The following is a 26,514-nucleotide window of genomic DNA, read 5'->3' as shown; positions in this document are numbered from 1 at the left end:
TCAGCAAGTCTCAAAATCAACTATAGCAGGTACTTTAAGATGTGTGGACTTCAACTTCCAGAATTCCCCAGCCAGCATGTTGAAGGCCATACATCTTAAAGTGGCCGATTCGAGAAACGCTGTTCTAGGTGATGGGGGAAACATTTGGGAAGTGCAACGTTCGGGTTCTGATTTGAACCCGCCGACGTGCCGTCACCATTTTCAGAAAGCTTCCGAGGACCCGCGGCCTACACAATTTTACAACGACAGACCCAACGTTGTGTTGTCAACGTCCCCTAACTTTTATTCCTATCGCGGGGAGAACCCGCCCTGCAGCGACACTTTGTTACAAATTAAAGAACGGTAAACGGCTTAAAGTGACTCCGACCGTTCCAAAGTCTATTGGGACAACAGCGAGTTTCTTTTTCGCATCGAAGGTTCCCTCTTCATTTTTATCTCTACGTCGGACTTCGCACCGCCTCTTCCCGACCCCTTTTCCCGGGGTTCAACTGCGCGGGAAGGAAGAGCTGTGCGAGAGCGGCGTTCGGCGGGAGGCTAGGCCGGGACCTCGAAGGGTGGCTCATCTCGGCGCCCACCGCGATTGAGGCTGTACCGGCTGCCGCGGAGATTCTGTGCCACGTTCCAGAGGCCGGTGACTGCGCCCGAAATGGCGTCCGACTCGGACGGCGAAGAACAGGCAGGGAGGAGAGGGGCCGGCCGGGGCCTCCCCAAGGAGGACATTGCCAGGGAGGATTCTGAAGACATGCCGACGCGGCGCTTGATCCGCCAGCAGTACCGAGAGCTCATCTCTACCGTTCAGCGTAGGTGCCTCCCCTCGGACCGGAGGGAAATGGCGCGGGCTAATCCGGGATCAGGCCTCCGGCGGTCCGGGAAACGCGCTGGGTGGCCTTGGATCGGTCGCTGCTGCTCAGGCCCGTCTGCTTGGCGGGGACGGTGTGGTGTGGGGATAAAAGAGGGGAAACTCCCGAGTGTGGCGCTTCAGGCTCTCTGAGGAGCGTGCAAGATAGCGGCGCAATATATAAATATCTGCTCACCTCCTGGTTTGGGATCATTTTCCTGCCCGTGGGAAACATGAGTGAGATCCATCCAGTCTTGCACCTTTTCCCTCCCCAGTTTTTTGCGATCTCGAGTTGGTTGAAGACAAGCTCTTGAGAACTCACGTCTTTCTGAGATTTCTTTCCCAAACTTGGTGCCTTCTAAATGAATGAAGTCTAAATGCCTCAAGTTCCTCGTTGGGTTGTCACAATCTTTCTTTTTTTTATGAAAAAAGGTATATCAAAATATGTTCTCAGTCTTTCTGGAATCTTTGAGCATGTTGTGGTTGGAGCTTCAAGGAATGGAAATCTACTTTGCAAATTGGTGCAAATACTGGTTTTAACAGGGTGACTTTTTTGGTTTAGGTATCTCAGCCGTAAAATATGGTGTTTTCCCCTCCTGATTTTCTAGAGAACCATGAGCTGATGCTGAGCACCAATAATGATAAATTGACAGAGGCTCTAGAAGATGCTAATAACCTGTTTAAGGGAGGTAAGATGAGAATTACCCAGAATATTATTTCTTCAGTGCTTGATTTCCTTTTAGAAATGGCTTGAAATAAAAACAGGAAAGAACATGTGTCAAACAAAGAGACATTGCCACTTTTATTTAATACATTCAACTTATTCTAGCAAGGAAAAATGTAAGTTGCTTTGTTTACTAATAGTAGCCTTCTGTATTCTTCAGAAAGCATGAAGAGGAGTAACTTTCTAGAGGCCTGAAGGAACTAGAGGAGGAAAGCAGAGAGGAAAATGACTATTTCCCTTTATAATTAAAGGCAATCCAAAATGCAGTCTCATCTTTTTTCCTCACTAGTTGTTTCTGTCTTAATGATATGCCACTTTCTTTTTGGTTTATAGGTATTGGTATCATTTTTATTTATTAGTAGACTGTTTTCATGTTCCGTGGGCCAGGACATGTTATACCAAGTGATATAATATGAAACATAAAATGATAAGATATGAAAATCAGCCGTAAGAGCAGTTCTTATTTTAAGTATTAACAGAAACCCATAGCACGTTTTTACAAAACAATAGTGTAATAATGAACATAGTGAACATATATAGAATAATATAAGTAAATGATAAAACTGATACACAACTATCAAATATTAATTAATTAAATGATGCATCAGATGCAGCTATGAACACTGCCAAGCATATAACCAATATTGACATAGCAATGTTGTTCTGATTTATTAATTGGTAGCCTTTGTAACTGAATTCAGAAACTTCCCAGGGAAGGTAAAATGAAATACAGAATGCAAGACTAGCTGTGTGTTCAGACTGTCTTTAAGTACTTTCAGCAGCAGATTTTCTAACTGGTCTTAGAGCCCCACATTTCCAGACCAACTGCAAATGAGCTAGGTAAACAAATAAGCATATCTTACTGATGGGGAATGCATTTCATGTAGCATAGATCATGTCTAAAGAACGTTACAAGGTAATATTAACAAAGAAATAATCTCTTTGTTTGCCTTTTCAGTTACAAATGGCTATCTAGTTCTGAGTGATAGTGGTTTTCTTTTGTTTTGGTCTCTCTTGTAATGAAGTTTTAGTGTACTTTGGAGACAGCCTTTGATTGTCAAGCCTCAGAGTTTAAGCTTCAAGGAAGAACTTTTTTTATTACTTTCTGTTTTTCCAGAAAAAGATGAGGGTAAGGGAATGTAATCTTATTTCTGGATGAAATCCAATGCTGAGAAGTAGTTAGCCCCATTAGTGTTTGGAGATCAATTGTCAGAGACACAAATCTGTAATTTTTCAAACTGTTTTAATAAATCACATCTTTATTTCACTGTTGAGGCCCTGATGGCTCTATCTCTAACTTTTATTTCATTTGGAGAAAAATGGCAGCTTCTAGTACACCTGCATGTTGTTCTTTTTAGCCAGTGGATTACACTGAGTTGCTGATAAAATACTGTAAACGTGATTGTGAAATGTGATTGTCGTTCTTGACACAGCTCTTAATTGATTCACCTTGTTATCTTGAGAGGTTGATAATAGATAAGGGTTCATTTTTTTTCTATCTCCCTCTCCAAGCACCCATCCTCTCTCTTAGTGAGCAAGCTTATTAATAATACCAGTAGGGATATTATTAATAAGATGGTGGTACTTAGTTATGCGTGTCCCATGTTGTTCAGATTCTGTAGTTAAAAAATTGAATCTCTGAAGTTTAAGAAATTTCCTAAGCTTTCACCTGTCAAAAAATATAGAGCTTAGTGTTTGAATCTGAAGTCTGATTCTAGTCTTGTCCAAGATTTTCTAAACAAATCTTGGTAGGGAGTCACTGCCAGTAATGTCCAGTCTTGTTATATTGTCAGGCTGTTAACAGAATTATTAAAATAGTCACAAAGAAAAAATATGAAACTAATGTGACCTATACTAAATCAGCATTTTTTACAGATTATAATTATTAAATATTGCCAATTACAGTAGATCTTCCCTGTTCTTCAAGCAGATCATACAGCAAATAATTGGAATGCATATCCTGGCTTAGAATTATCTCAGAAAAATACATTTTTTTCTTCTAGCATATCACATTGAATGGTTAATTAACTCTTATTTAGTTAACTTGGGTCTCTTGGAAACAGGCATTCATCAGAAATTGGATATTAATGAAAATTACATTCTTGTCTTCAGTTGCCTTTGACTGCAGCAAAATATTTTTCTTCTTTCAAAACAGTATCCTGTGCAAGGGAGGCTGCTTTGGATGCCCAGTTTCTAGTTTTGGCATCAAATCTAGGAAAAGAAAAAGCAAACCGGTTGCATTCAGATATGATAGTATTTGATCCATCTGCATTTGCTGAAGATTTAGTAAGTTTGCAGCGATGAGTTGTATAATAATATAAAGTTTTTCTGTTTTATTAAATAGAACTTGATTGTATAAATCTTTTTTTTATGATCTCTAGCAACATTCACTATAGTAACTCATGTATTCATAATGTGAATGTGAAAAAAAATAACTTTTTTTGCAAAGCTAGTAGCAGTATTTAGAAGTATACTTAAATATCTCAGTCATATAAACTGAAATATCAGATTTAGAGTGCTCTTAGGGCATATTTTGATTCAGTTGTAATGCAAAATTATAGAATTTTAAAATGTGTGAAGCATATGGCCCACACACTATAACTTGCTTGGGATAGACAACCCAAGGTCTAACATTACATTTTAAAATTTTTAAAACATAACAGCTGTGGCTGTTTTGTTTCTAAGTCTCAATTCACAGTTAAGAGCCATTGCTTTGCTCAAAAGGTTGCATCATCATAGCACAAATTGTACTATTAGTTCTTAACTAATTAATGCAGATCATAGTCTGATATTAGCTTTTATGTTTAAGATTATCTACAAATTAAAATTCTTCACCAGCATACCCTTAACTATATAAAAGAAACATGAACTCTAAATTTTATCCAATCTCTCTAAATGGCACAAGTTTGGATTGTGATTTTTCCCTTTTTCATTGATTGTGAAGATGAAAACAAGAAAGTATACAGTGCATTCAAGGTCCTTGAATTCATGGAAGCCAGTCTGTTAGCTGAATAAAACTGCTGTTGCATTAATCATATATTTTAACAGGAGTTAGAACCCTGTTGCTTATTTTAAATGTAAGCTGGTTAAATGTATTCCCTGGTTTTTCCACACTAACTTCAAATTATTGAATTCTTGCAGTATTGAAAATTAAACTATTCAGTATAAAAAATATAGTGATCTGAAGATGTTTGATCTTGTGGAATTATTTTGCTTCATTGGGTAGTTGACAGAATTGTAAGCCATGTGTCACAGTTAATATTCATTTCTGCTCCATCACCAATCATGATATAACAGAGCCAAAGAAAATTATATGTAGAATACATGAAAATGTGAACAATATCTTCTATATTTTTATGGCTCAGATTTCTTTAGATTTACTTTTTTTTTAGTTGGGGTCACAGACCAGAGTTGTTGAAATTGGGGCAGTTGGTAGTCTGGGTTTGGGAAAAACAGGTATTTGTCTGCTTCACGTTATAGTAAGAATCACGTTATAGTAGCTAAGGCACAGCTCCTTGTACCACTGCAAGGAGAGAATTGGATGCCTCCTCAATTTAAGTTATGTGACTAGTTCTGCATTTTTGGAGGAGGTAGTGGTAAGAGGGGAGAGATTTGTCTTCTGTGTGCAAAGAGATAACTTACACCATATATTTTAAAGTGAATTTCCTGTTAAGGAAAAAAAAAGATAAATTGCTGACCTTCCTTTTCCCCCAAAGATTAGGGTGTTGTAATTTCAGATAAAAGTTGCAATATATTTTGAATTATTTACACATGCATATAGCATCATTCAAAATAGATTTAGACATGAATGTAATTCCGTGAGCATGATATTACAAATATCTTTAAAATATCATGCATCTTAATGTTATATTTCTTCTTAAATTGAATTCTAATTTCATAATGTCATAAACTTTTGCTAAAAATGCAAATTGATACCATAATATGTTTCTTCTGCAGTTATCACTTATGGGTCTAAATCGTTTGGAAAGACAAGAAAGTGATAGTGAAGAAGAACAAGCTGCTAGTGGATTCTTACCTAATAATGCTTGGCATAAACTTGGTGAAGAAGCAAAAACATACTTTAGGAGGGCACCAGTTTTCCATTTCATGTGAGTTTCTTTGTGGTATCCTTCCATTCAGTCTGGTGTGATATGTTTCACAGGAATTATGCTATAAGTTCATTGTAGTTTGGGAGTTGAATTGCACAGTTAAGGCAGTTCGCAAATTATTTGAGATGTGTTTGTCTACTGTCCTCTCTGTTCCCTAATCAAGCCTTGTTGCTAGCACTTCATGGACTTTGAGAAGCCTCACATGTATTTTCTGGAAGTTTCATACTACTGCAAGTTCAAATGACCATTAGGATTTTGAAGTGAGCCAAATATCTGGCTTCTGTGTTATGTTTGACAAGACTTTAAGATTTCTGTAGATAAAGGAACCAGAGATCTTTCATTATGTTGTCATTCCTAGCTTGCTTCCGTGTGACATACGTCAGCTGGGTTTGGGGCAAGGAGATTTCTGGGCAGAAAATGCCTTTGCCCCTAATTTATTCCATAAATGGAAGAAGATACTCTTTCCAACCTTGCTTTAGAGACCTTTTATTAATGTTTCCTTTTGTTGCTCTTAGGTAATAATATTTTAAAGTTTGAAATAAGAGTGAGAAATATGTGTAGTTGAGAGCAACCAGACCAGGACTTTGCATTCATATGCATTAATCTGACATGAAACTGACATGATTTGACATGAAATCAAATCAAAACTTTATTAGATCTGAAGGCATGAAGCTGAAAGAAATTCTAATCTCCCAGCAGTCAAAAAACTGCTTTTTTTAAGGCTTATGTTGCTGTATGTTTGTACTGTCAGCCCTGCTTGCAAAAAGAATTGCAATATTACATTTTCAGATTATTTGGGATGTTACATAAGGAATTTACAATGTTTCAATTGGCTTAGGTTGGGTACATTTACTCCTGATCCTCCTGCTGAGAGGCCACGAATTGAAAGGCAACGAAAGAAGAACACTTCAGATGGAAATAGAGTAATGCCTGCACAAGTGAGTTACGTGTGAGAGAGATATTAAGCTTAAAACATTAATTTTGAGATGGGATATTTCCAATTGAAATTCATACTATAGCAACAGAAGAAGATACATAAAGAAATCCTTTGTCATGACAAAGCTTTATGCAAATAGAGGACTCTGGTGAACAATGATTTTCATGCAGAAGTTTGGTTCTGCTTACTGTACTGGAGCAGGGTATAATATTTTGTCACAATAATCTTCTAACATGAATACATGGACAATTTTGTGTATTGAAGCAGCTGATTCTTTATTGTAATTTGAAATTGGTGCATGAAACTTTAAAGCCAACTTTAAAAGCTTATTCTGCATATCAGTAGAATTACTTCAGGTCAACCCTGTATTCTTGCACTTTCTCATATCTGTTAGATGTTTGCATACGTCATATACCTATTAGGAAATGAGATAACTAAACATGTAGGAAAACCTTCACATCAGCTTCAGATGTTTACTCTTTTTAAAAATATATTTCATTTATCCCAGAAGTCAAATTTACATTGATGAAAGTCTTGCAGGTTAGGAGACACCATAATAAAGTATGCTTTAAGAAAACTACAACCTTTTTAAACAAATCTAATCTAAGGCTATAATGGGAAAGGGAAGACTGCTGTAATATAGCCATAGAATATAGCTGATTAATGAGAGCTTGTTAAATTAATTCTTCTTTTAGTTAGAGAAAATGGAAGGATCTCATCAAGAAGCTACTGAAAAGGAAGTAGAAAGGATTTTGGGATTCTTAAATGCCTATTACATGGAGGACCGTGAGTTAATGAAATTTAACATACATACAGTTGCCTCTATCTTTCCTTGTGGTCGTAAATTGAGGACTACCTGTATTGCGAATGTTACAAAAGGAGAAACTTAAATATTTGAGCAGAAAAGGTCAGTTGAAGTTACAAAGAGGTTCTGTGCTTCAAGTAAACTTGGTATTTACTTGTATTTTTTCTGCAGTTAGCTTAATTTTCAAGGTGATATTTGTGCTGGAAATGTTCACTTACATTGATTTGACTCCATCTACACATACTTCTCAATCTGATGTTGTGATCATACCTTTCTGTAGGAACAACCATTCAGACAACTTATATTTAAGATCTGTAACAATAATTCAGTTTCCAGTTTTCATTCTTCTGCAGACCATGGATTAGATCTGTCCTTTAAATAAAAAATTGAATAATGAAAAAGATTAAATATGGGATTAGGAAAGATTTTTCCATTGATAGATAAATTATAGCTAGATAAAATCAAACACAAAAAGTAAACCAGAAATAGGCTGGAAGGTAGCTAAATTAATGTATCAAAAATATGTTTTTATATTGTAGCTGATACACCAATATCCTTCCTTGAGTTTGTGACTGACCCAAATTCTTTTGCACGAACTGTGGAAAACATGTTTCATGTCTCATTCTTAATCAGGGTAAGGAGAAACAATTTGATCCCTTAATTATAAAAAGCAAAACGTATTGTGGCACAGATGTAAACAAGCATGGGATTTGAAACATTCATGTTGGAGGGCTGCTAGTTGGCTAATTCTTACTTTATCATTCATGTAATAAAAATAGTTTGATGTATGCTTATAATTTATTATCCCCCTTTTTAAAAACCAGACTACTTTACTTTAACACTGATAATCAATAAATTGATTTTGAAACAAGCTTGATAACAATAAAGAATTTGGTCAGATATTTAGGTACTTGAAATATGGATCATGCTGATTTGTTTTTTTGTTTTTTTAGTTAAGAAATCTGGTTCTCTGTTTTGTCATAATGGAAATAATTATTGGTTTTAAGTCCTATATCTATCTGCTGTTTAAAAGATTAAAACTGGAAAACTAATTTCTGAGTGGCTGGGTTTGCTTTTTGTACTAAATCATAATTTAATCCTGGTTTATTTAATGTACCACAACTGGTTATATTCATACAATCCACTTAATCAAAGCCAAACAAATAATGTGGCTAAATCTGCTTTGTGAACATTCTTACCACTGTTGAATTCAGTCCAACAAATACTGCATTTCAGATTTCATGAGTTATTTTTGGTAGGTCTTGCTATCTTAAGGGTAAATTGAGCTGTGTTTTTTCTAGGATGGACTTGCAAGAATAAAACTGGATCACAATAAACTTCCTGTAATAGGTAAAACTAATATTAGAAATGGTTTTAAACAAATGTCTTTTAATTTGACTAATATACTTGATTTTTATATTGTTTTAGTGTAATGGCACTTCTGTTTCTTTAAAATAAATTTGTTTCCTAAAATATGGTATTTTACTAGAACCTTTAAATTCAAGAGGAGGAGAAAATGATGAGGATACTCAGGCACAGAAACAAGCAGTAATATCAATGAGCTATCAAGAATGGCAGGTATAATGAAAATATTCTTTTATTTCCTGAAGCTGTTTAAGTATCCCTGAACTGTGTTTCTATGCCTAAAATGTTATGCCTAGGAATAGCATATCTATATTATTTAGGTCTTAAAAATATGGAAAGCCAAGTTCCTGTTTTTTTAGTTTGGAAGAGGAAGAAAAATATCTCCCCCCCATCCCTTCTTTTCTTCCTTCAACTTGTGTATCACAGTAAGATGGACTGGCGGTTTACCAGAGTAACAACATATTTCAGTTCATGTATTTTGTATAATCTCCCATCTTAAAAATTGAAGCACTCAGCTAGATCCAGAATTTACTTTATAAAATTATGGCAAAGTTGAATAAATGCTAGTCAGATGTTCTGTTAACTTGTGATGTACATAATTGTGCATTTAACAGCTTAATATTTTAGCTAATGGTAGCTGAAAAAGGTAGATATGTTTATTAATGCACATTTTTATATATGAATTAAAGACATTAAATTTTTATTTTTCAAATAGAATATTGTAAAGACATTTGAAATTTCACAGCACATGATTCCACCTGCTCCACAGCCACTGACATGAGATGAAGCTGATCTGAATGTAAGGTACTATTTTTTGTTTAATTTCTCTGATAGTGCTTTTGTTGTTTATATTTAAGCATAATAAAAGTTAGTTTGTGTTGGCTTGGGTTCTATCTATCCTCTGCAAATTTCAATCTTGTTTTTTTATGCAGGTATCCATAATTCCATAAGAACACTTACACAGACCAGATGACCTTGGCAGGAGAACAGCACAGAGGAAACTAGTAAAACCTTCCTGTTTAAGTATTGCATATTTGCTTTTATAAGGTAGTGCTTCCAGGTTTTCTAGATAACAGTGTTGTATTATACAATATAGTATATATGGGTTTTTTGATGTAACAGCAGATTAGTCTCAAACTGGCTTTTTTCCTCACATTTATGTTCTGAACGTATTTCCTCTTATTACACATTCATTTGGTCAACCTTATGTTGTCTCAGTTTGTACTTCAGCTTTCCACAAAGCAAAAAGTTGGCTAACAGTAAAACAAAATATGAAATATTATTTCAGAACAGAGGAAGGTACTAATTACTCTCCAGAGAGTAAGTGGGGGCTTGCCACAGCTTCCAAGGGAGTTTGCTCTATATTTTTGGAGTGACACAGAACATGGCTTCTTTATGTTCCTGACACAGGCATTTTTAAAAGGGCCTTTTCTATTTATCTTTAATGTCCAGGCAGATTCATACTAATAGAGGCGGTCTCTCAAATAGTCATGCCTGAAAATGTAGATTTTAAGGGATTAGAATGGTCCTTTCCCAGTTCCTTTGTGTTGCAGCAGTATGTGTTAATCATATCTTATTTTAAGAGAACATGCACTTTTATAAATCTTACAGCTGCATAGCAGAATTAGATTCTGAACTTCATTATTTGTGTATGAAGGTGTAGGGAAGAAAAAGGGAGAGTGGAAATGCACGGTTGAGAAGAAAGGTACATCAGGCTCTCTACATTATAGAATGTACACAGCTGATTAAAATATGCTACTTTGGTGTAATTCTGCATTTTAACATAAACACGTTTATGGTGAAAAGGATGAAGTAGAATGTCTGAGAAGTGGCTTGTAAGAACAAAGAAACTTCTATAGTGGATGTCGTTCAGTGTTATAGATGATTGAAACTTGGAAAGAAGCATCCATTTGGAATTAAATACTTTTTGAAACCATGAAATTGTTTTGCAATGTGCTGTATGTTTACAGATTAATAATTTCAAATGTTTCTGCAGTCAGTTTTTGAGTAATGCAAAGTTGTTAACCTTTACAGAGTAAGTAAAATATTAAATATATTCCATATTGATAATATGGAAGCTTTAGCTTTGAAAAGACTATATTTTAGAACTAAAGGTGCAGTCTAATGAATCATGGGAAGATGCCCTGGATCTTATGAATTTCTCTTTATAAGTAAAGGGGATAGTATTTTCTTGGAATCTTGCAAAATAACAAAGTGTAGTGGTATTCTAGCTGAGACAAAAAAATAGGTAGAACTGGATTAGTTGTTAACTTAGAAAATACTACGGTGTTCTTCAGTTCCTAACATGTATTATTCCTTTACTGGATTTCTAACACTGATATGCATATGGGCATTATACAAACCAGTACGTAATATAAATGCATCAAGATTAATTTTTTTTAACCCAGATGAGCAGATTTTAGACAATTGTATTCTGACTGCATTAATAAATGTCAAAGAACTTGCAGTCTTGTGAAGCTAAGTTATTTCAGGTATACAGGACAACAATGTAGGATTATATGATAAATATGAATTCTCTCTCCTAGCTTGCCCATGTGTACCCTTATGCCTAGTGCAATTATGTTAAATCTGAAGGTCATTGCAACAAAAAAATACAGATGTACAAATAAAATAATGATAGAGCTATAGAATATGTACCAATGCTAATGTGTTTCAGGCAACATTTTCTACCGTCCTTTCCCACTTGTTAGTCATTGCCCATATGTTTTTAATGGATGATTTTTGTTTTGTTATTGTATATTTTATTACCATTATATATCACTTTTAGATTTCTAAATAAGCTATATATGCTTTTACTATTAAAACAAATGTGTATGATGCTTATTTTCAAATTATATTGTAGCAACTTGAATAGCAAAACCATTATAGTCTCTGAAAAAATTAGATTGATTTTTTAAATTATACATTATGTTTAATGTCTTTAAGCTGAAAGTATTAAATGAAAGTCTTGCACAGGTACCATACAACCCTTTTATCTATAGCAGGTGAGGGTCTGGATCAAGTTTGGCTAATAAAGAACATACACCCTCCTCAGTTTTGGTGGCACGTGGGCTGATTACCTCAAGGATAGATTACTAGAATATGGTATAGCTACCCTTAAACATGGTCCAGAAATTGTGGATGGCCTACAGTGGGGCAGTATTGGTAGTGAATGGAACCTCAGAAGTGCCATATCATTTCTGTGTTGGAAGAGTGATTGCCAGTTGCTTTTTGAAACCAATTTAAAGTGCTCCCTTTGATGCTCAAAGCCTTATATGGATTAATCCTAATTTATCTGCAAAACTGAGCCATGCTCTCAGAACTTTAGTGGGGTACTTCTTGACATAATTGCAGTGAGATGTGCAACAGTAAAATTCTGGATTTTTTTCCAGTAAAGAGGGAGCTTTTTTCTGGAACAAACTGTTGTTGGGGTTTAGGCAGGATACCTTCTTACTGCAGTTTAGAAATGGGCTTGAAATCTTATTAGCTAGACCTAGAATTTATATGCTTCTGATTGTGTGATTTTTAGAGAACAATGTGCCCAGGGCCATTTGGGAGTGGGTGGTATACAGATTTGTAAATAACTCTTCATCTCAGTCTTTGGTATAGCCATTACAATATGGTGATCATACTAATAACTTGCACAGCATTTTTCATCACCATTTGTATCTGTTGGACACATCTCTTAGATATCCTATTCTGTATCTGCAACATTAGCTTATCTTCACACTTTAAAAAGTGTTCCACACCTGTAAGTGGAACAGTTTTAAGAAATAGAGCATACACATACTTTCTCCATCCAAGAAAAGAGGTGAAAAAAATATTTTTTGTTTTGATGAGTATGATGGAAATGGTTAGAACAATACACTACATTTTTTAAATGATTGCCATTGTTTCTACCTAGTAGGACTAAATAATGGATTAACTAAAGGCAAAATCTATGTGGTCACTAAGAGTCAACACCAACTTGATGGCACATAATCAAAAAGCAAAATAAATCCTATTTTCTTGTGCTTGGAATTATTGAGGTACAGGTAGTCCTCACTTAATGCCACGCGATGTGGTTAAGTAAAACATCATGTGACTGTTCCGCATAGCAACAGCAGTTCCAGCAATCCCAGTTGCTATCATTGAGCGAATCCCACACAGTTGTTACGTGAGGACTCACCCGGATCCAAGCCATTCTTGGAAGAAAGTAAGGACTGTCTCCACTTCAGTTCCCCCCAACCACCTATCTCCTCCTCCATCTCTGCCCTTTTGGCCCCCTGCCTACCTTCCAGCTGCCCCTGCCATCCAGCCCTGCCTGCCACACTGCCTGCTGCACTGTGCGCCACTACCAGCCAGGGCCTTCTTTTGTGCTGGTGCAGCTAGGGCCTTCTTTCATGCTGGCCTCCTTTCTCATGCCAGCCTGGTCCTTTTGCGCTGATGCAGCTGGGACCTTCTTGCATGAAACGAGGACCCAGCTGCTGCACAAAAGGCGGCCCTGGCCAGCATGTGAAAGGAGGCCCTGGCCAGTAATTGCATGCAGCACGGCACACACCTGCCTGCCATTATTCTCACTCGCTGGCCTGCAAGACATTTCCATGGCACCTTCCATACGCGTGGCTGGGATGGTGAGCCCAGTGGAGAGGAGGCAGGAGAAGATGACACAAAGGTCAGCTGGGGGGGTGGTCGTAAACATGGGCAGGGCTGAATTTTGTTCATGTGACCGTGGGAGCGCTGCAACAACCAGAACATCCTTACTGGTTGTAAGGCCCTTATTCAGTGCTGTTGTAACTTCAAACAGTTGCTGAATGAATGGTATGCAAGGACTATATCTCATCATCCTTGTGACTATATGGCCATCATGGCTTAACCAACTGTATTCTGTGACAAATGAGAATATGTACCATCACTATTGTTATGCTTAATAAAAGCTAACAGTTGGAACACTTAGGTGTCCAAGTGTGAGGTTCAAACTATATGAATACTTCTGCAGTCAGAAGAGAATAGACTGAACATGCAAAGAATCAGCTTATAATCTATCTATGCACACATATATATATACATACCAAGAAAGAAAGAATGAACATATTTGGGGAAAATATGCAACTCCAGATTAAAAAAAAACAGACTCATGCATGCAAAACTTTCTGGTATTCTTCATTACTTTATATGAACAGCTCTCAGTTCTGCACGGATGAAAAAAAAAATTAGTGGAAACAAACCAGACAGTGCTGTTTACTCTGATTCATTATTGCTATACTGAAATTGATAACAATATTGTCAATTTTAAAACAGCAGCAGCCCCATGTGTTTTGTCAAAGATAATTTGTTGTCCTGAAAAGTTCTTAAGGAATGTATTGAGTGCTGGATGATGATCTTCCAAAGCAGAAAAAATACAACCAGGCAATGAACTCTTGACTGTGAGCTGAAGCAGGATGAAGGTTGCGGGGACAGAAGCACATTTACTTTCATGGATCTATTGAAAATACAGATGGAGCAACCGGTACTGTATTGTATTGTAGAGTAAGCTGTCCAAAAGTAGTTCTTCCAAAGACTAAGAGAACTAGGCAGTTGGATGTCTATTTCCTGGAGATGGGGAAAGGTTCACATTGGATCTATTTATGAGGGTGCAAAAAAGAACCCCCAAATGGCCATTGTTGGTTCTTACATATAGTGACTGCTTCACCACATACTTGCAATTTTCTTAGTTAGCTTATGTAGTCCAAAAGAAAGATGGTGAAAGGTACGTTAATTGCCCATCTGCTACCCAAGCTCTGCCCTCATGACTTCATTAAAAGAGCCACCCAATGCTCGGTGAGACGCTTAGCCTTATCGATAAAGAGGGAGTTGACAGATGTGTGCTACAGATGCAAGAACAGAGTAGAGGATTTAACACTACAAAAACCCAGACATTATTGCAATATGCACTGGCTTTAACAATATACAATTAGACTTTTACTTAGAGGACCTAGGGTGCCTTCCTAAAATGATTCTCAGGCGTTTCCCGATGTTTACTTTTAATGTCTTCTTTTTGGACAGCCTAACATTTTTTTGTGCCCAAGGAAGAGCAACAAACAGCACCCCTTCAGAGCATCTTGGCACCTGAAGGAGAAAAATCCTCACCTCCTTCCTGGTCTTTAGCAGTAGAAGTATAACAGTAACATTCACTTTCGAAGTACTTACTTGCCTACAGATAGAGTTGACGTACCCCAACCCTGCTGCAGCTTACTGTACTTTGCAGTTTTGAATAGCGGGACCCTGTTGTTTCCAAAACACTGCAGGAGGAGGAGGAACTGGCGGTTCCTGAGCTTCTAAAAATAAATATATATTTTTTTCAGACGGCGCATTTTTTAAATAACCTATAGTTGTCTCTGTGGAACCCCGCCTACCACAACGTTTTTTTAAAGCCGAAGTCCAGTAAGGGAGCCATATCAATCTGTTGCAGGCTGTTAAATGCTAACACAAATTATTATAGCTTCATCTGTCTAATTATCTTGAACAAGGCTTCGAGTCCCCTGGAGGCTGTCACCCTAAAGCACAGGGATAAAAGTAAGCCTTAATAAGTCCCCCCTTTCCGGCTTTCACGAAGTCCTCTTTGGCCCCGCAAATGGAAGCTCCGTGCCCTGCCTTTGGCAACCGGAAGATGCGCTCGCAACTGGAGGTGCTCCGTTGCTCGACCCAGCCGCATTCTGCCCTTGGTTAAAATGGCGGCCGCCTCCGCCTCCGCCTCCGCCGCCGCTTAGGGCGCCCGAGAGGTCTCTGGCTGGACGGCGGACACGGGGCTGTTTGAAGGCGGAGGCAGCCAGCCGGCTGGGCGGCTAAGATGGCGATGATGGGAGGAAGTTCCTTGAGCATCGTGGAGTACTTGGGGGGAGACGGCGGCTACCGGTGCGGCTACTGCAAGAACGACACCGGCAACTGCTCCCACGGTACGAGGCGGGCATGGGAGCGGAGGCGGAGCTGAACAGAGCAGAAACCAGAGATACTCCTTTTAAACGTTGGGCCGTGCTTAGGGTGAAGGCAAGCCCCTGGAAGGAGTCGGGCTGGGACGGCTTCGGGGCATGCTGGGCTCCAGCCGAGGGCAAAGGCCAGGCGGCGCTTGGTGCCATCCCATAGCCCGTTTCCGGGCGCCTCTCGAAGTTATCTTTAAAAAGCACTTAACGGAGCTGTGTCGCAACGCGCAAAGGAGCCGCGTCCCGTCTGGCCCTTCTCTGCAATTTAAGTCATCAGAGTTGGAATTAAAAACAGAAACAGGAAAATGAAACACCTGTTTACTTCTGAAAGTACTATGGTGCCCGTTTTCAGGGTGCAGAGTCCACGTTATCTGATGCTTTTCTGTCTTAATTTTTGCCCCGTCCCACCAATACACTCCCGTGTCTTTCTTGGCTACGGAAGGACAAATCCCTGTCTCCAGTTATCCTTGTCTCTTTGGGCCTCCTATGTTTGAAGGAACTGGCTTGCACAATAAGAATCACAGAGGTGGGGAGTCAAAACTCAGAGGAAGTATAATAGCACCTTTTACAACTAACACATTTTATGAAAAGCCATAAGCTTTTGTAAGCCACAGCACATTTCATCAGAAGCCTGGGAACAAATGTAGAATTGGGCATAGGCTTGGGCATATGGGTTAAAGATTTGTTGTTGTTATTGTTACTATTACATTTTTATCCATATATATATATATATATATATATATCATAGGGATGGGCAAGTAATCAGTGCAAATTGTTAGAAATGGGTGGCATTCCCACAATACATGGAATCATAAACTAGACAGTTACTAGGCTAGTGTTTTATAGGCATCTGACTAGGCTGTATTTACTTTATGCTTCATTGTTTTATGCAGCCTTCAGTTATTAAATTACATGTGGATAAGTATGTCATGCAGACATAAACACTGAGAATCAAAGACTTTAAAGAAAGGAAATAGAGATTTGTTGGGTGGAGTCAAGATAGCAGGAGAATAGGAGATAACAGAATACAGCAAATAAATCAATGAAAAGATATTTAAAACAATGTAATTGTTTTAAATTTAAAGGAGTTAAAGGAGGTCTTGTGGGATATACTGTTCAACTAGATGGAGGGTTGCACTGAGCTGTCTCATTGCTGGATCCACTTACAGCAGTCTTCTGCTACATAATTGCTCTTCAGATAAGAATATCATCACAGATTTCATAGCCATGTCCATGCTGGTTGGCAAATTCTGGAAGTTAAAACTGTCACATCTGGAGAGTGTCCAAATTCAGGAAGGCTTATTTGTAGATTGTATTTTTGCAACATGCTAATCCATGGTTTATTGAATAGAACCAATTGCTTGGGTCATCTAACATGATGAACTATAAATTAATTCACTGGCTGGAATCATAGAACATATTGAGCTACAAGCCAGCCAGTTGCATTTTCATCTGGTGTATTATATGAAGCCAGCCATAATATAAAGTGGCTTAATGAATGAGAATAAGTGCAGCATGTTGAGGGAGCCTCATATGGGTGTAGCAGAATGTACGGAAACATTGTTTTAATGTTAATTATGTGTTTTAACTATGATTTTGAGGAGTTTCAATAGTATTTTTAAACATAGTTTGTGTTATTAAGACATGCAAGTGGGAAGGTTTCCACAGAGGCAGCATTTTTTCCTTTTTTTTAAAGCAAAGTTCTTCCCATATTTTGTATGAATATTTTCTATATGAATATTTGTACTAGGCATGTGGAGTCATTCACTGGCTGTTCAAGACTACCAAGATCTTATAGACCGAGGATGGCGAAGGTAAGAGATGTCTCTGGGCGCTGCTAGTCTAAGTGATTAATTGAATATTCCAGTTCAGATCTTTATTTTGGTCACAGACCAGTGTAAATAATATGGGATCATAACCAATAAAAACCTATTCATGTCCTATAAAATACATAAAACCACTAAGTATCTCCTATATAATTAGACATAACTAGAGGTGATGACACCAGTTGTCATCTTGGTACATGAAGTAATTCTCCAAAATATTAATTTTAGTAGTGCAGTATAAAATAGAGGGTAAGAGGTTATACCAACATGCCTTTTAAGTATTCACAGTAATATAAACAACATTCTGGATAGATTGACATGTAATCTACTGGTTACTATTTGTGGTGTGTTCTTATAGAATGAACATTGAAAGATGATGTGCTTGATAGACTCAGCTTGCCCCACCTCCACAGACATGAATATTCCAAATTCAGGGTCTTCTTAATTACTGGTTACAACATTTGACCAGAACTGGGAAGACCCAGGTTCAAGTCCACCTCAGCTATGGAAGATGGGACATTCTCTCTCAGTCCACAAACTCGCAAGATTGTGGCTGGGTTAAAGCTGGAGGAGAGAATGTGTACAGCTGCCTTCAGCTCCTGAAGGAACACTGGGATATAAATCTACCAAATAAAATTTGGGGACTTTGTATGGCACACTGGCACTTTGTATCTCTGGTTATCATGGAATGGAAGTTTGGAAGGGAATCCTATCTAGGCTAGCTTACCACTCTGAATCCAATATTTATTGCTTTGGCAGAGAGCAAGTCTTACATTCCAAGGAATTTAAGTTAAAGGGAGGCAGAACTTAAGTATGCTAAATGTCATCAGCATCCTTCTCTCTGTAGTTTGGAAACTGTCCATTAAAGTTAGAGGAGCTAAACTGCTAAGATGCTAGCATAACTAGCCAATATTTATATAGCTATCCAAAATACCATAATGTTAGTTGTAAAAATATCAGGAAAATGAAGATGAATAAATTGTTTTTACCAGCATCATCCCATCAAAGGGAAGATGGGATTCTTACTACATTAACATTCATAAAGCTCAGAAGATTTATGTTATGTAAACATTTGTATTTTAACACATCAAACGTTTGAATGGCTTCTGTAAAGCTCATAAAATTATTATAGTCACAATTGCTTATATAAAACTTTTTTGCCTCTAAGGTATGGTATTTATTATATTTTTTAGCGTAAGAGCGTTTTAAGAATTCATTAAAATATATTCATCTTTTTTAAAATTCACAGGAGTGGAAAATATGTTTATAAGCCCACTATGAATCGGACATGTTGTCCTCAATATACAATAAGGTAAGCCCTTATGTGCAATAATTAATATTTTCTTCTAATTCAGTGCCGCTGTTGTACAGCTGATAGATTCCAATGTCTCTTTAGCATTAAGTGTTTAGTATGTCCCAGCCTAATTTGCTTTGTAAATGAGAGTAAATAGCAGTTATTTAGCAGAGTGGTTCCTAATTAATAATTCCCAGTATTATACCATAGATGGTTTGGAAGAGTGATTCAAGTAATCATTATGTAGGAAATGCTTACATGAAACTGCTTTAAGAAGCCTCAAATCTCAAGATATGTCCAAATCTTGCAAGATTTTAATATTTTCACTCAAAATTTCTGTCAAATTTTTGTGTTCTTGACTAAAATCTTACAAGATTTCAGAAAGGACTATCTCAGTATTGTGAGATTTGGTGATCTTGTGAAGCTATAGCCATTTTAATTATAAATAATTTTAATTTAATATCGGGGTTCCACAGATTTCATGGGAGGGACATGTGTGCTATGTTAGGCTATAAGATGATTATCAAAGGCTTACTGTACAATGAAAGTTTGCATTAAAATCTTCATAAAGGGAAAGATTAGGAACTGCTGACCTAGTTGGTAAAAAAATTTTTTTTAATTATTTATTAAACTTACATGCCTCTGAATTGTAACTGACTCAGGGTGACTTACAGAAAATTAAACACAACCACTACAAAATAAACAAAAATAAAACATTATACTAATAAGTTAATTTAAAAATTAAGAAATAAAATCTGGTTCCAGATGGTGCTTAGTCAGTCCCCAAAGGTTCTCTGGAACAGTATGATCTTTACTGCTTTCCATAGGCCCTCCTTGAGGGAACCAGTCTAGATATAGGGAAGCTGTTTCAGAAAAACAGCATTTTCTGGCTGCTGGGTTGAATTCCCTTTTCTAGCCTTGTAATTTTTTCAAACTAGTAACTTTTCTTATATTTTACTGGTCTGCTGGAAGATGCAGCACTCTGCTCCTCTTCCAACAGTTCATTGCATTTTGATGCTAAGAGCAGAGGAGGGTTGTCCATTGTCTTGAAGTGGACGTGGTTTCTATACTAAGCCTAGGATAGGGTTGGAATGCGCTGCACCTCGTTTACTAGTTCACTTACTCCTGCTTGTAGCTTCTTTCCGTCTACAGATATCAGACAGATACATTTACGCCAGATTGTTCTGTATGTACAGTGTTTTTAATAATGTACTTAAGTAGCCCTTTGTTGAAAAGTGCTATATAACTATTGATCATATTATACATTAAAAAGACTTCTTGAAATACTATGGATATTTCACTGGATTTTAATTTCCAGATAAGGAATGCAGATATTTAAGCAGGATCCATAATCCCAAAGTATGCCCAAAATAATCACAAGTTTTGAAGCTACTGCTTATATGACATATGATGTTACTAATAGCTATACCTACATAGCTTTTTAGATTCTGGACTAAATGATTAATTAATACAAATCAAAACCATGCTTAATTACTATATTAGTTAGGACATACCTTGACTGCATTTCTGCTTTTTTTCTTTTAGGTGCCAAGCATTACATTTCCAACCTTCCAAATCACATAAAAAAGTTTTAAAGAAAATGTTGAAATTTTTAATAAAAGGAGAACATTCTAAAGCAGATATTGAAGGTAATTGCTTAGGTGTCCTTTAAGAATTAGTTGCTGGTATATTCTGGAAATTTTTGAAAAAGCAGACAGCAATCACTTAATATAAACTACTATACAATGTTTTATATCAGTTTTCTCTTAAGTTATAACTAGGGGGAAATTTTATAGATTTGTTCCATAATTCTTCCCATTGTTGTGTTGTGACTATTTCTTTAAAGTATTGAATCCATTTTCAATTTTTTTGTTGTTCTGTCTCCGTGTCATATCTGAGTAACAGTTTATATATACACCCTGATTGATTTATTATGTGTCATCAAGTCATTTTCAACTCCTAGCAACCACATAGATTTTCTCCATGACGATCTATCCCTAATCTGTTGAATATTATTTATTTATATTGGAGGTATTTATTATTAAATAATACTGGGGCCAGCAATTCAAATCTTTTTTCACATTGTTAAAATAATTTAATGTACTTTGTTTATATGGTTAATTTCTCTTCATCAATATATCGAGTACCAACCATACAATCTTGCTAATTCCTCTGTCCACCCACTGATACACTGTATTTCTGTATCAACTATTTTTTTTCTTTCATAACACAAAGACTTCACAATGTAGAAATTAAGAAGTCACCTTATTTTTACAGTATGGACTTCAAAAGAGCTGTTTGCCACTTCCTGGTTTTTGTTTTTAATTTTGGGGGTGGTCTTTGCTTTTTCAGTTGCTGTATTCAAAAAGTTGCTATATTAAGAAGGCATTTAATGTGGTTGTGGAATTCCACTCTGAAGTTAGCTCCTTTGGTTGTTACGTCAGGTTGTTGTTCAGGCTGCTAATGAAATGTATGAGGTGTCACCTAAATCCATTGTGTATGTATAGAGCATAGGTGAAAGGATTGTACAATTTCTCTTGACAACAGTGTATTCTACTTAGAGTCTTGGGAGTCAGGTGATATACAAATTTAATTAAATAATAATTTATTTTGAAAGCTCAGTTATATAAATATTGGGGGATCACCTATGTATGCTGGAACTGTAGTTAAAAAAATGAAATTTGTTTATGTTAATGTAGAAATAGTGACCTTTTACTGACAGTGAAATTTGCATTCTTCCTGTTTTGTATGTGTGTATTATTATTTATAGTAGATCCCATGGAGTCTCTCACCAAAGAGGCTGATGGCTGTAGTTTTTCACTAAAAAGCCCACCTGTCAGAAGCCAATCTGAACTGCGACCCCTCGACACTGTCCCTACAGAAGAGGAAGAAATGACAGAAGAAACAAACATAAATGAAGTGGACTCGAAAAATTCTGAATTGTGTAATGAGAAATCAAATGCCGATTCCAGTAAGCCATTACAGATAGCTCGTATTGGACACGTTACTCCTAAGCCAGGTAATGCTTTCATTTTGTTTTGTTTTAATACAGCCAACTAGATTTACATCTGCCTGTTCTTTTATGTTGTATTGTATCTGTCTCATGATTGTGAGAGCCACCTGGGAGAAACAAATTCTAATAATTGCATGATGAACTCTTTCATTCTAAGGATCTGTTGCCATTCCTTTCTACAAGGCTGTATTGGCATTGTTATTTTACATCAATTTTTATTCGGTATTAATTAAGTTTGATAGGACAGAACTTAGGCTAGCTCCCTCTCAACCAAACATAAGAAAATGTATTTCATCCTTTTATTCGTTTTTTCTCTGGCACAAGTTTTCCTTTTTGCCAGAGAAAAAGACACCGGTCTTAACTGTAGCTGTTTAAACTAACTTAAGCTCTACTTAACTGAGTTCTAACATTAACAAACTGTGTTGTGCCTCTTGTTTGTCGAGAATCTTGATAACTAAGAGTGAAAAAAAATGTTGCAAATGTCTTTTTCATTTCACTAGCTCCTTCATGGTAAAGGTGCCTGTAAATTTGTAATTCACAATTCTCAGATTTATCTGACTATATTTCATACATAGATTAGCATTTTTGCCTGGGTTCAGCAAGTAAACTCAGTGTTTTTTACCTGTGTTCAGCAGGAGTTCTGCTAGAGCAGTGTTTCTCAACCTCGGCAGCTTGAAGATGTGTGGACTTCAACCGTAGTGCTGGCTGGGAATTCCACACATCTTCAAGCTGCCAAGGTTGAGAAACATTGTACTAGAAGAAGGAAGTTTTCATTTGCCAAGTAATCCTTGAGCCCTTCAAAATGTGCCCCGGAGCTGCTTATTTTTTCCAGGCATCACAGAATAACACTGATGTCTCTTTTAGTTCCTCTGATGGCTGTGGTGTTGCTTCTTTCAATTCCTTTCTTTTAGGAATATGGTTTTTGTTATTCAACAGTTATATAGTTAATTTAATCTTGTACATGTGTTTTGGAACATAAGCCTGGCTATTTAATGAATTACCTTTGAGAAGGAAAATTTCTCATCCTCCATCAAGACCCTCCAATATAACCTGGTTCACAAGGGCCCTTTTTTTTTCTCTCATGGTGGAAGATAAACTTCCTGTTGTATCTAAGTCATAATCATTATACAGGTAATCCTCGACTTAACGACCACAATAGGGACTGGAAAATTTATCATTAAGTGGTGCGGTTGTTAAATGAGGCATCACATGACCGCACCCAATTTTATGACTTTTTTGCAGCGGTAGTTAAACGAATCACCATGGTTAAGTGAATCATGTGGTCATTAAATGAATTACGTGGTTCCTCGTTGATTTTGCTTGTTGGAAGCCAGCTGGGACGGTTGCAAATGGTGATCACATGACCCCGGGATGCTGCAACTGTAATATGTGCTGGTTGCCAAGTGTCTGAACTTTGATCATGTGACTGCAGGGATGCTGCGATGGTCATAAGTGTAAGGACTGGTCATAAGTCACTTTTTTCAGCACCACTGTAACTTCAAACAGTTGCTAAATCAATGGTCATAAGTTGAGGACTATCTGTATAGTCCATTTTTCTGCACAGTTAGATTGCTTATAATAGCTTATGGGTACAATACTGAGTGAGACAATACTTGAAGCTTAACATTTTAAGTGATAGGTGGAATCACAACTATCAAACTGTTATAGAAGGCTTAACTTTTTAAAGAATTAAAGCATTTAAAAAATTGCTTTCTTTATAGACAGCCATATTAAAAGTATAAAAGTAAATGATTGTGGCTTCCTTCCACATATGCTTTTCCCATTGAATAATATTCTAGGCAGAGGAGCTGACTTGAGTAAACCACCATGTCGTAAAGCAAAAGTCATACGGAAGGAACAAAAGTTGCAGAAAAAACTTCAGCGCCAGACATGGCCTGTTCCACTTCAAGCAGGGGCTCAGAGTTTGACCAGTGAGAACTGTCGTCCTAAAACAAACCAGCCAAAATCAATTGAAGACTTCATTTTTGTTACCTTACCTCCTGAAGCTCTGCACCAGATAGAGGTACTGAGATATTTATATTGCTTATAGCAAAGTAATCTTGCATTATTTGTTAATGTTTAGTAATAAGTCAAATATAAAATATGTTTTAAGTACAAAAGTGGGGAACATTGCAAAGTTTTCTTGAATTAGAAAAACAGGTAAGTGTTACTGATACTTGAAAAGTTTCATGTTCTTTGCAGAAACACAAGAGGGTGCTGTGGCTCCATCTAAATGAACGAAATGCTGCAAAAACAAAAATACTGACTTGTATAATTTTAATGAGAACCTAAAAATGTAGCATCTTTGGAACAAAATTATAAAAATGACTATAGATGTTTAGATTTTTAGACAGCTGAAGAAAAGGAATAGAAATATATTTTGAACCATTTGATGAAGTCTAGAATCAAACATTTTTGTATAAATATAGGCATTTTTTTAAGGTGATGTTCTAGCTCACCTAAATAAATATAAAATTCTGTGTATTATGTGTCCATCACTTTTGGAGCAATTGTTAATCATCCTATTTATTAATCTTGGGTGATGTGCCATGCTATATTTAGAAGGTAGTCGTTTTGGTTACTTCTTTGAGCATCTGATAGGAAAACAATATTTGTGGGAAATGGACTTTGGTACTCAAATTAGTCATCATAACCAAGCATAAATACTTCTTTAAAACTTGATGGTAAAAATAAAAATACTGCCATATTTCATGGAGTTATCAAAATTGTAAAGAAAGGAATGTGACCGGTACTTTTTAATCATGGAAATTATCCATTTTTACTACTGTGATAGACATTCATATATTATCATTAATATTAAATATACTTTATGTAAACAACTATTTTAAGTGAAGTTTCCTTAGCATTTATGCCAAAGTACTAAATGTTCAAAGAACAGGGTTTTTTAAGACCCTGGCTTAAAGAGGGTATCCTGTTGGCTCTCAGTCTCTATTTAGTTTAATTTTTATTTTATTTTATTTTAAAAGACTTATATAGCCACCCATATTGTAATAACAACCCTGGGTGGTATACAAAATAGTAAAACCAACTGACCCCCCCCCAAAGATAAAAGCAATTAAAATTCTCAGACTCTACCAAAAGTCATGGCACCTCGACCATGTTGACTGTGCTTTATTCCATTTCTAATCTTCTACTCCTTCCAGGAACCTCTCTTGCCACACTGTTTTCTGACACAATTCTATTACCATGTGTTGCTTCCTGAATTTAACCTATTCTTGCTACTGTTTACGCTTGTCTCTGACCCAGAAGTACACTTAACTTGAGCTCCTTGATTGCTGCCAAGCATTAATGTGACCTCTGACTCCCTTGCTGTGTTGATTTCTATCTACCACGGCATTGTGACTCACTCTGTTCACTGTAGCACATGGGGACAACAATGTGTTTGTTTGGTCTTTTGACATTTCATAATCCATAGCCAGTACCCCATTTGAAGTCTCTGTTCACTAAACATTACTTTTGGTAGAGGGAAGTTAAACCAAAGGGCACATTGGTTAAATTAAAAACAAATTTTAAAAATAAAAAATAATATTTTAGAAACAGCAGATTCTAAGCATAAGTTTTTTGTGGTTCTAGGGTAAACCAAACCTAAGCACATTAATTAGCTAATGTAGACCTAAATAAATTTATGTGCACTCACCGCTGAACTTGGTGAGACTTCAGATTAAACATGTTAAGGAATTCATTAATACTGTATTTTAGTACATTCAAACTTGAGCAGGTATCCTTAAAAAAAAAATCATAAATCTAACATACTGTATACAATTAGATTTAAGAAAACTTAAAAAAAAAAATTCCTATTGTTTCAAAATAGTATGTAAAAGTTAATAGACCACCAAGGCCTGAACCAGTGCTAATAACAGTGTGTGTATGCGTCTCTCTACGTGCATATACGTATGTAACATTTACATTTACTTTACATTTGAATACCCTCCCAACATGATTACATGACTGCTTCAAATCGGATCTTGTCTACAGACTTTTGAAAGCATTTAAATGAAGGGCAATGTGGCTAGAACTTGCACTTTGAATAGTGAAATGAAACAAAGCTAAATGTTCTCTTTGTGAAAAATATCTACATAATGTTGGGTTAAAAATATGAACAAGAATAATTGTTTAAATGTTGGTCTGTATTGCTTTCAAACATTTAAATTTCTGATGTATATTTTTATTGCAACACTTGTCTTTAATTCTTTGGAAGGTGAGGCTGGTGCGATCATCTCCACCGAGTTCCCAGTTCAAAGCCACCTTTCAGGAGTCTTACCAGGTTTATAAGCGTTACCAGATGATTATTCACAAGGACCCTCCTGGTAAACCAACCACCAGTCAGGTCAGGCAGCGTATTGCTTTAGTCTACTCTCTGGAAATCAAAAGCTGTTTTTGTTTTAAAAAGATCTTAATCATAGACATTTTTAAAATTGCATCAATTATATTAAACTGAATATCCTGAAAATACAAGCAACCTTTTCAATTCATGAGTGCCACAAAATACATTTAGAAGGAAAAAGAGAAGCAATAATTAATTTGTCATAAGTATTAGTGATGCTACCTAAAGAGGAACTCAAGTGTAGTACACTGTAAGTTTTCTGATCAGCAGGGTGCCTAAGATTTTCTATACAGTATTTATGTCACTACTGTGAGTTGGAA

General features: G+C 36.5%; 2 protein-coding genes and 1 long non-coding RNA gene across 9 annotated transcripts in view; 2 read left to right on the top strand and 1 right to left on the bottom strand.

Moving 5' to 3' along the window:
• The first annotated feature begins 204 nt into the window (after positions 1 to 204).
• On the top strand, positions 205 to 11,829 carry NSMCE4A (NSE4A component of SMC5/6 complex). 3 transcript variants are annotated; one of them, XM_007430086.3, is made up of 11 exons: positions 205 to 800; positions 1,447 to 1,527; positions 3,718 to 3,848; positions 5,520 to 5,671; positions 6,510 to 6,609; positions 7,304 to 7,394; positions 7,953 to 8,047; positions 8,715 to 8,763; positions 8,903 to 8,991; positions 9,494 to 9,577; positions 9,711 to 11,829. In XM_007430086.3, the coding sequence occupies exons 1-10, from the start codon at positions 647 to 649 to the stop codon at positions 9,557 to 9,559; spliced, it is 1,008 nt and encodes a 335-aa protein (XP_007430148.2). In that variant the 5' UTR covers positions 205 to 646; the 3' UTR covers positions 9,560 to 9,577; positions 9,711 to 11,829. The 3 variants fall into 3 exon arrangements, with proteins under 3 accessions (XP_007430148.2, XP_007430147.2, XP_025023624.1); XM_007430085.3 differs by having other exon boundaries at positions 210 to 800; positions 9,494 to 9,582; XM_025167856.2 differs by having other exon boundaries at positions 674 to 800; positions 1,401 to 1,527; positions 9,494 to 9,582.
• Positions 7,638 to 15,308, bottom strand: LOC148213597 (uncharacterized). The gene is made up of 3 exons (XR_015794464.1): positions 14,947 to 15,308; positions 13,830 to 13,949; positions 7,638 to 7,785 (listed from the first exon to the last, which is right to left on the bottom strand). It is a non-coding gene; the product is annotated as an uncharacterized LOC148213597 (long non-coding RNA).
• Positions 15,309 to 15,559: 251 nt separating this feature from the next.
• Positions 15,560 to 26,514, top strand: part of ATE1 (arginyltransferase 1) — an 86,582-nt gene continuing 75,627 nt past the window's right edge. For 3 of the 5 annotated variants that reach the window (XM_088132356.1, XM_088132353.1, XM_088132358.1), the window contains exons 1-7: positions 15,560 to 15,692; positions 17,467 to 17,530; positions 18,792 to 18,854; positions 20,382 to 20,485; positions 21,607 to 21,855; positions 23,649 to 23,872; positions 26,069 to 26,197. In XM_088132356.1, the coding sequence (XP_087988482.1) occupies positions 15,587 to 15,692; positions 17,467 to 17,530; positions 18,792 to 18,854; positions 20,382 to 20,485; positions 21,607 to 21,855; positions 23,649 to 23,872; positions 26,069 to 26,197 (939 nt within the window). In that variant the 5' untranslated portion in view covers positions 15,560 to 15,586. The remainder of the gene's footprint in view (positions 15,693 to 17,466; positions 17,531 to 18,791; positions 18,855 to 20,381; positions 20,486 to 21,606; positions 21,856 to 23,648; positions 23,873 to 26,068; positions 26,198 to 26,514) is intronic. The other 2 variants (XM_088132354.1, XM_088132357.1) reach the window with 2 other exon arrangements.

This window comes from Python bivittatus, unplaced genomic scaffold, assembly GCF_059951505.1.
Source record: "Python bivittatus isolate LINGU-HERP-01145 unplaced genomic scaffold, Pbiv_v1 ctg000980_np1212, whole genome shotgun sequence".
Lineage (NCBI taxonomy): Eukaryota > Metazoa > Chordata > Lepidosauria > Squamata > Pythonidae > Python > Python bivittatus.
The sequence above is the reverse complement of the archived record's forward strand: the minus strand, read 5'-3'. Positions and strand labels throughout refer to the sequence as shown.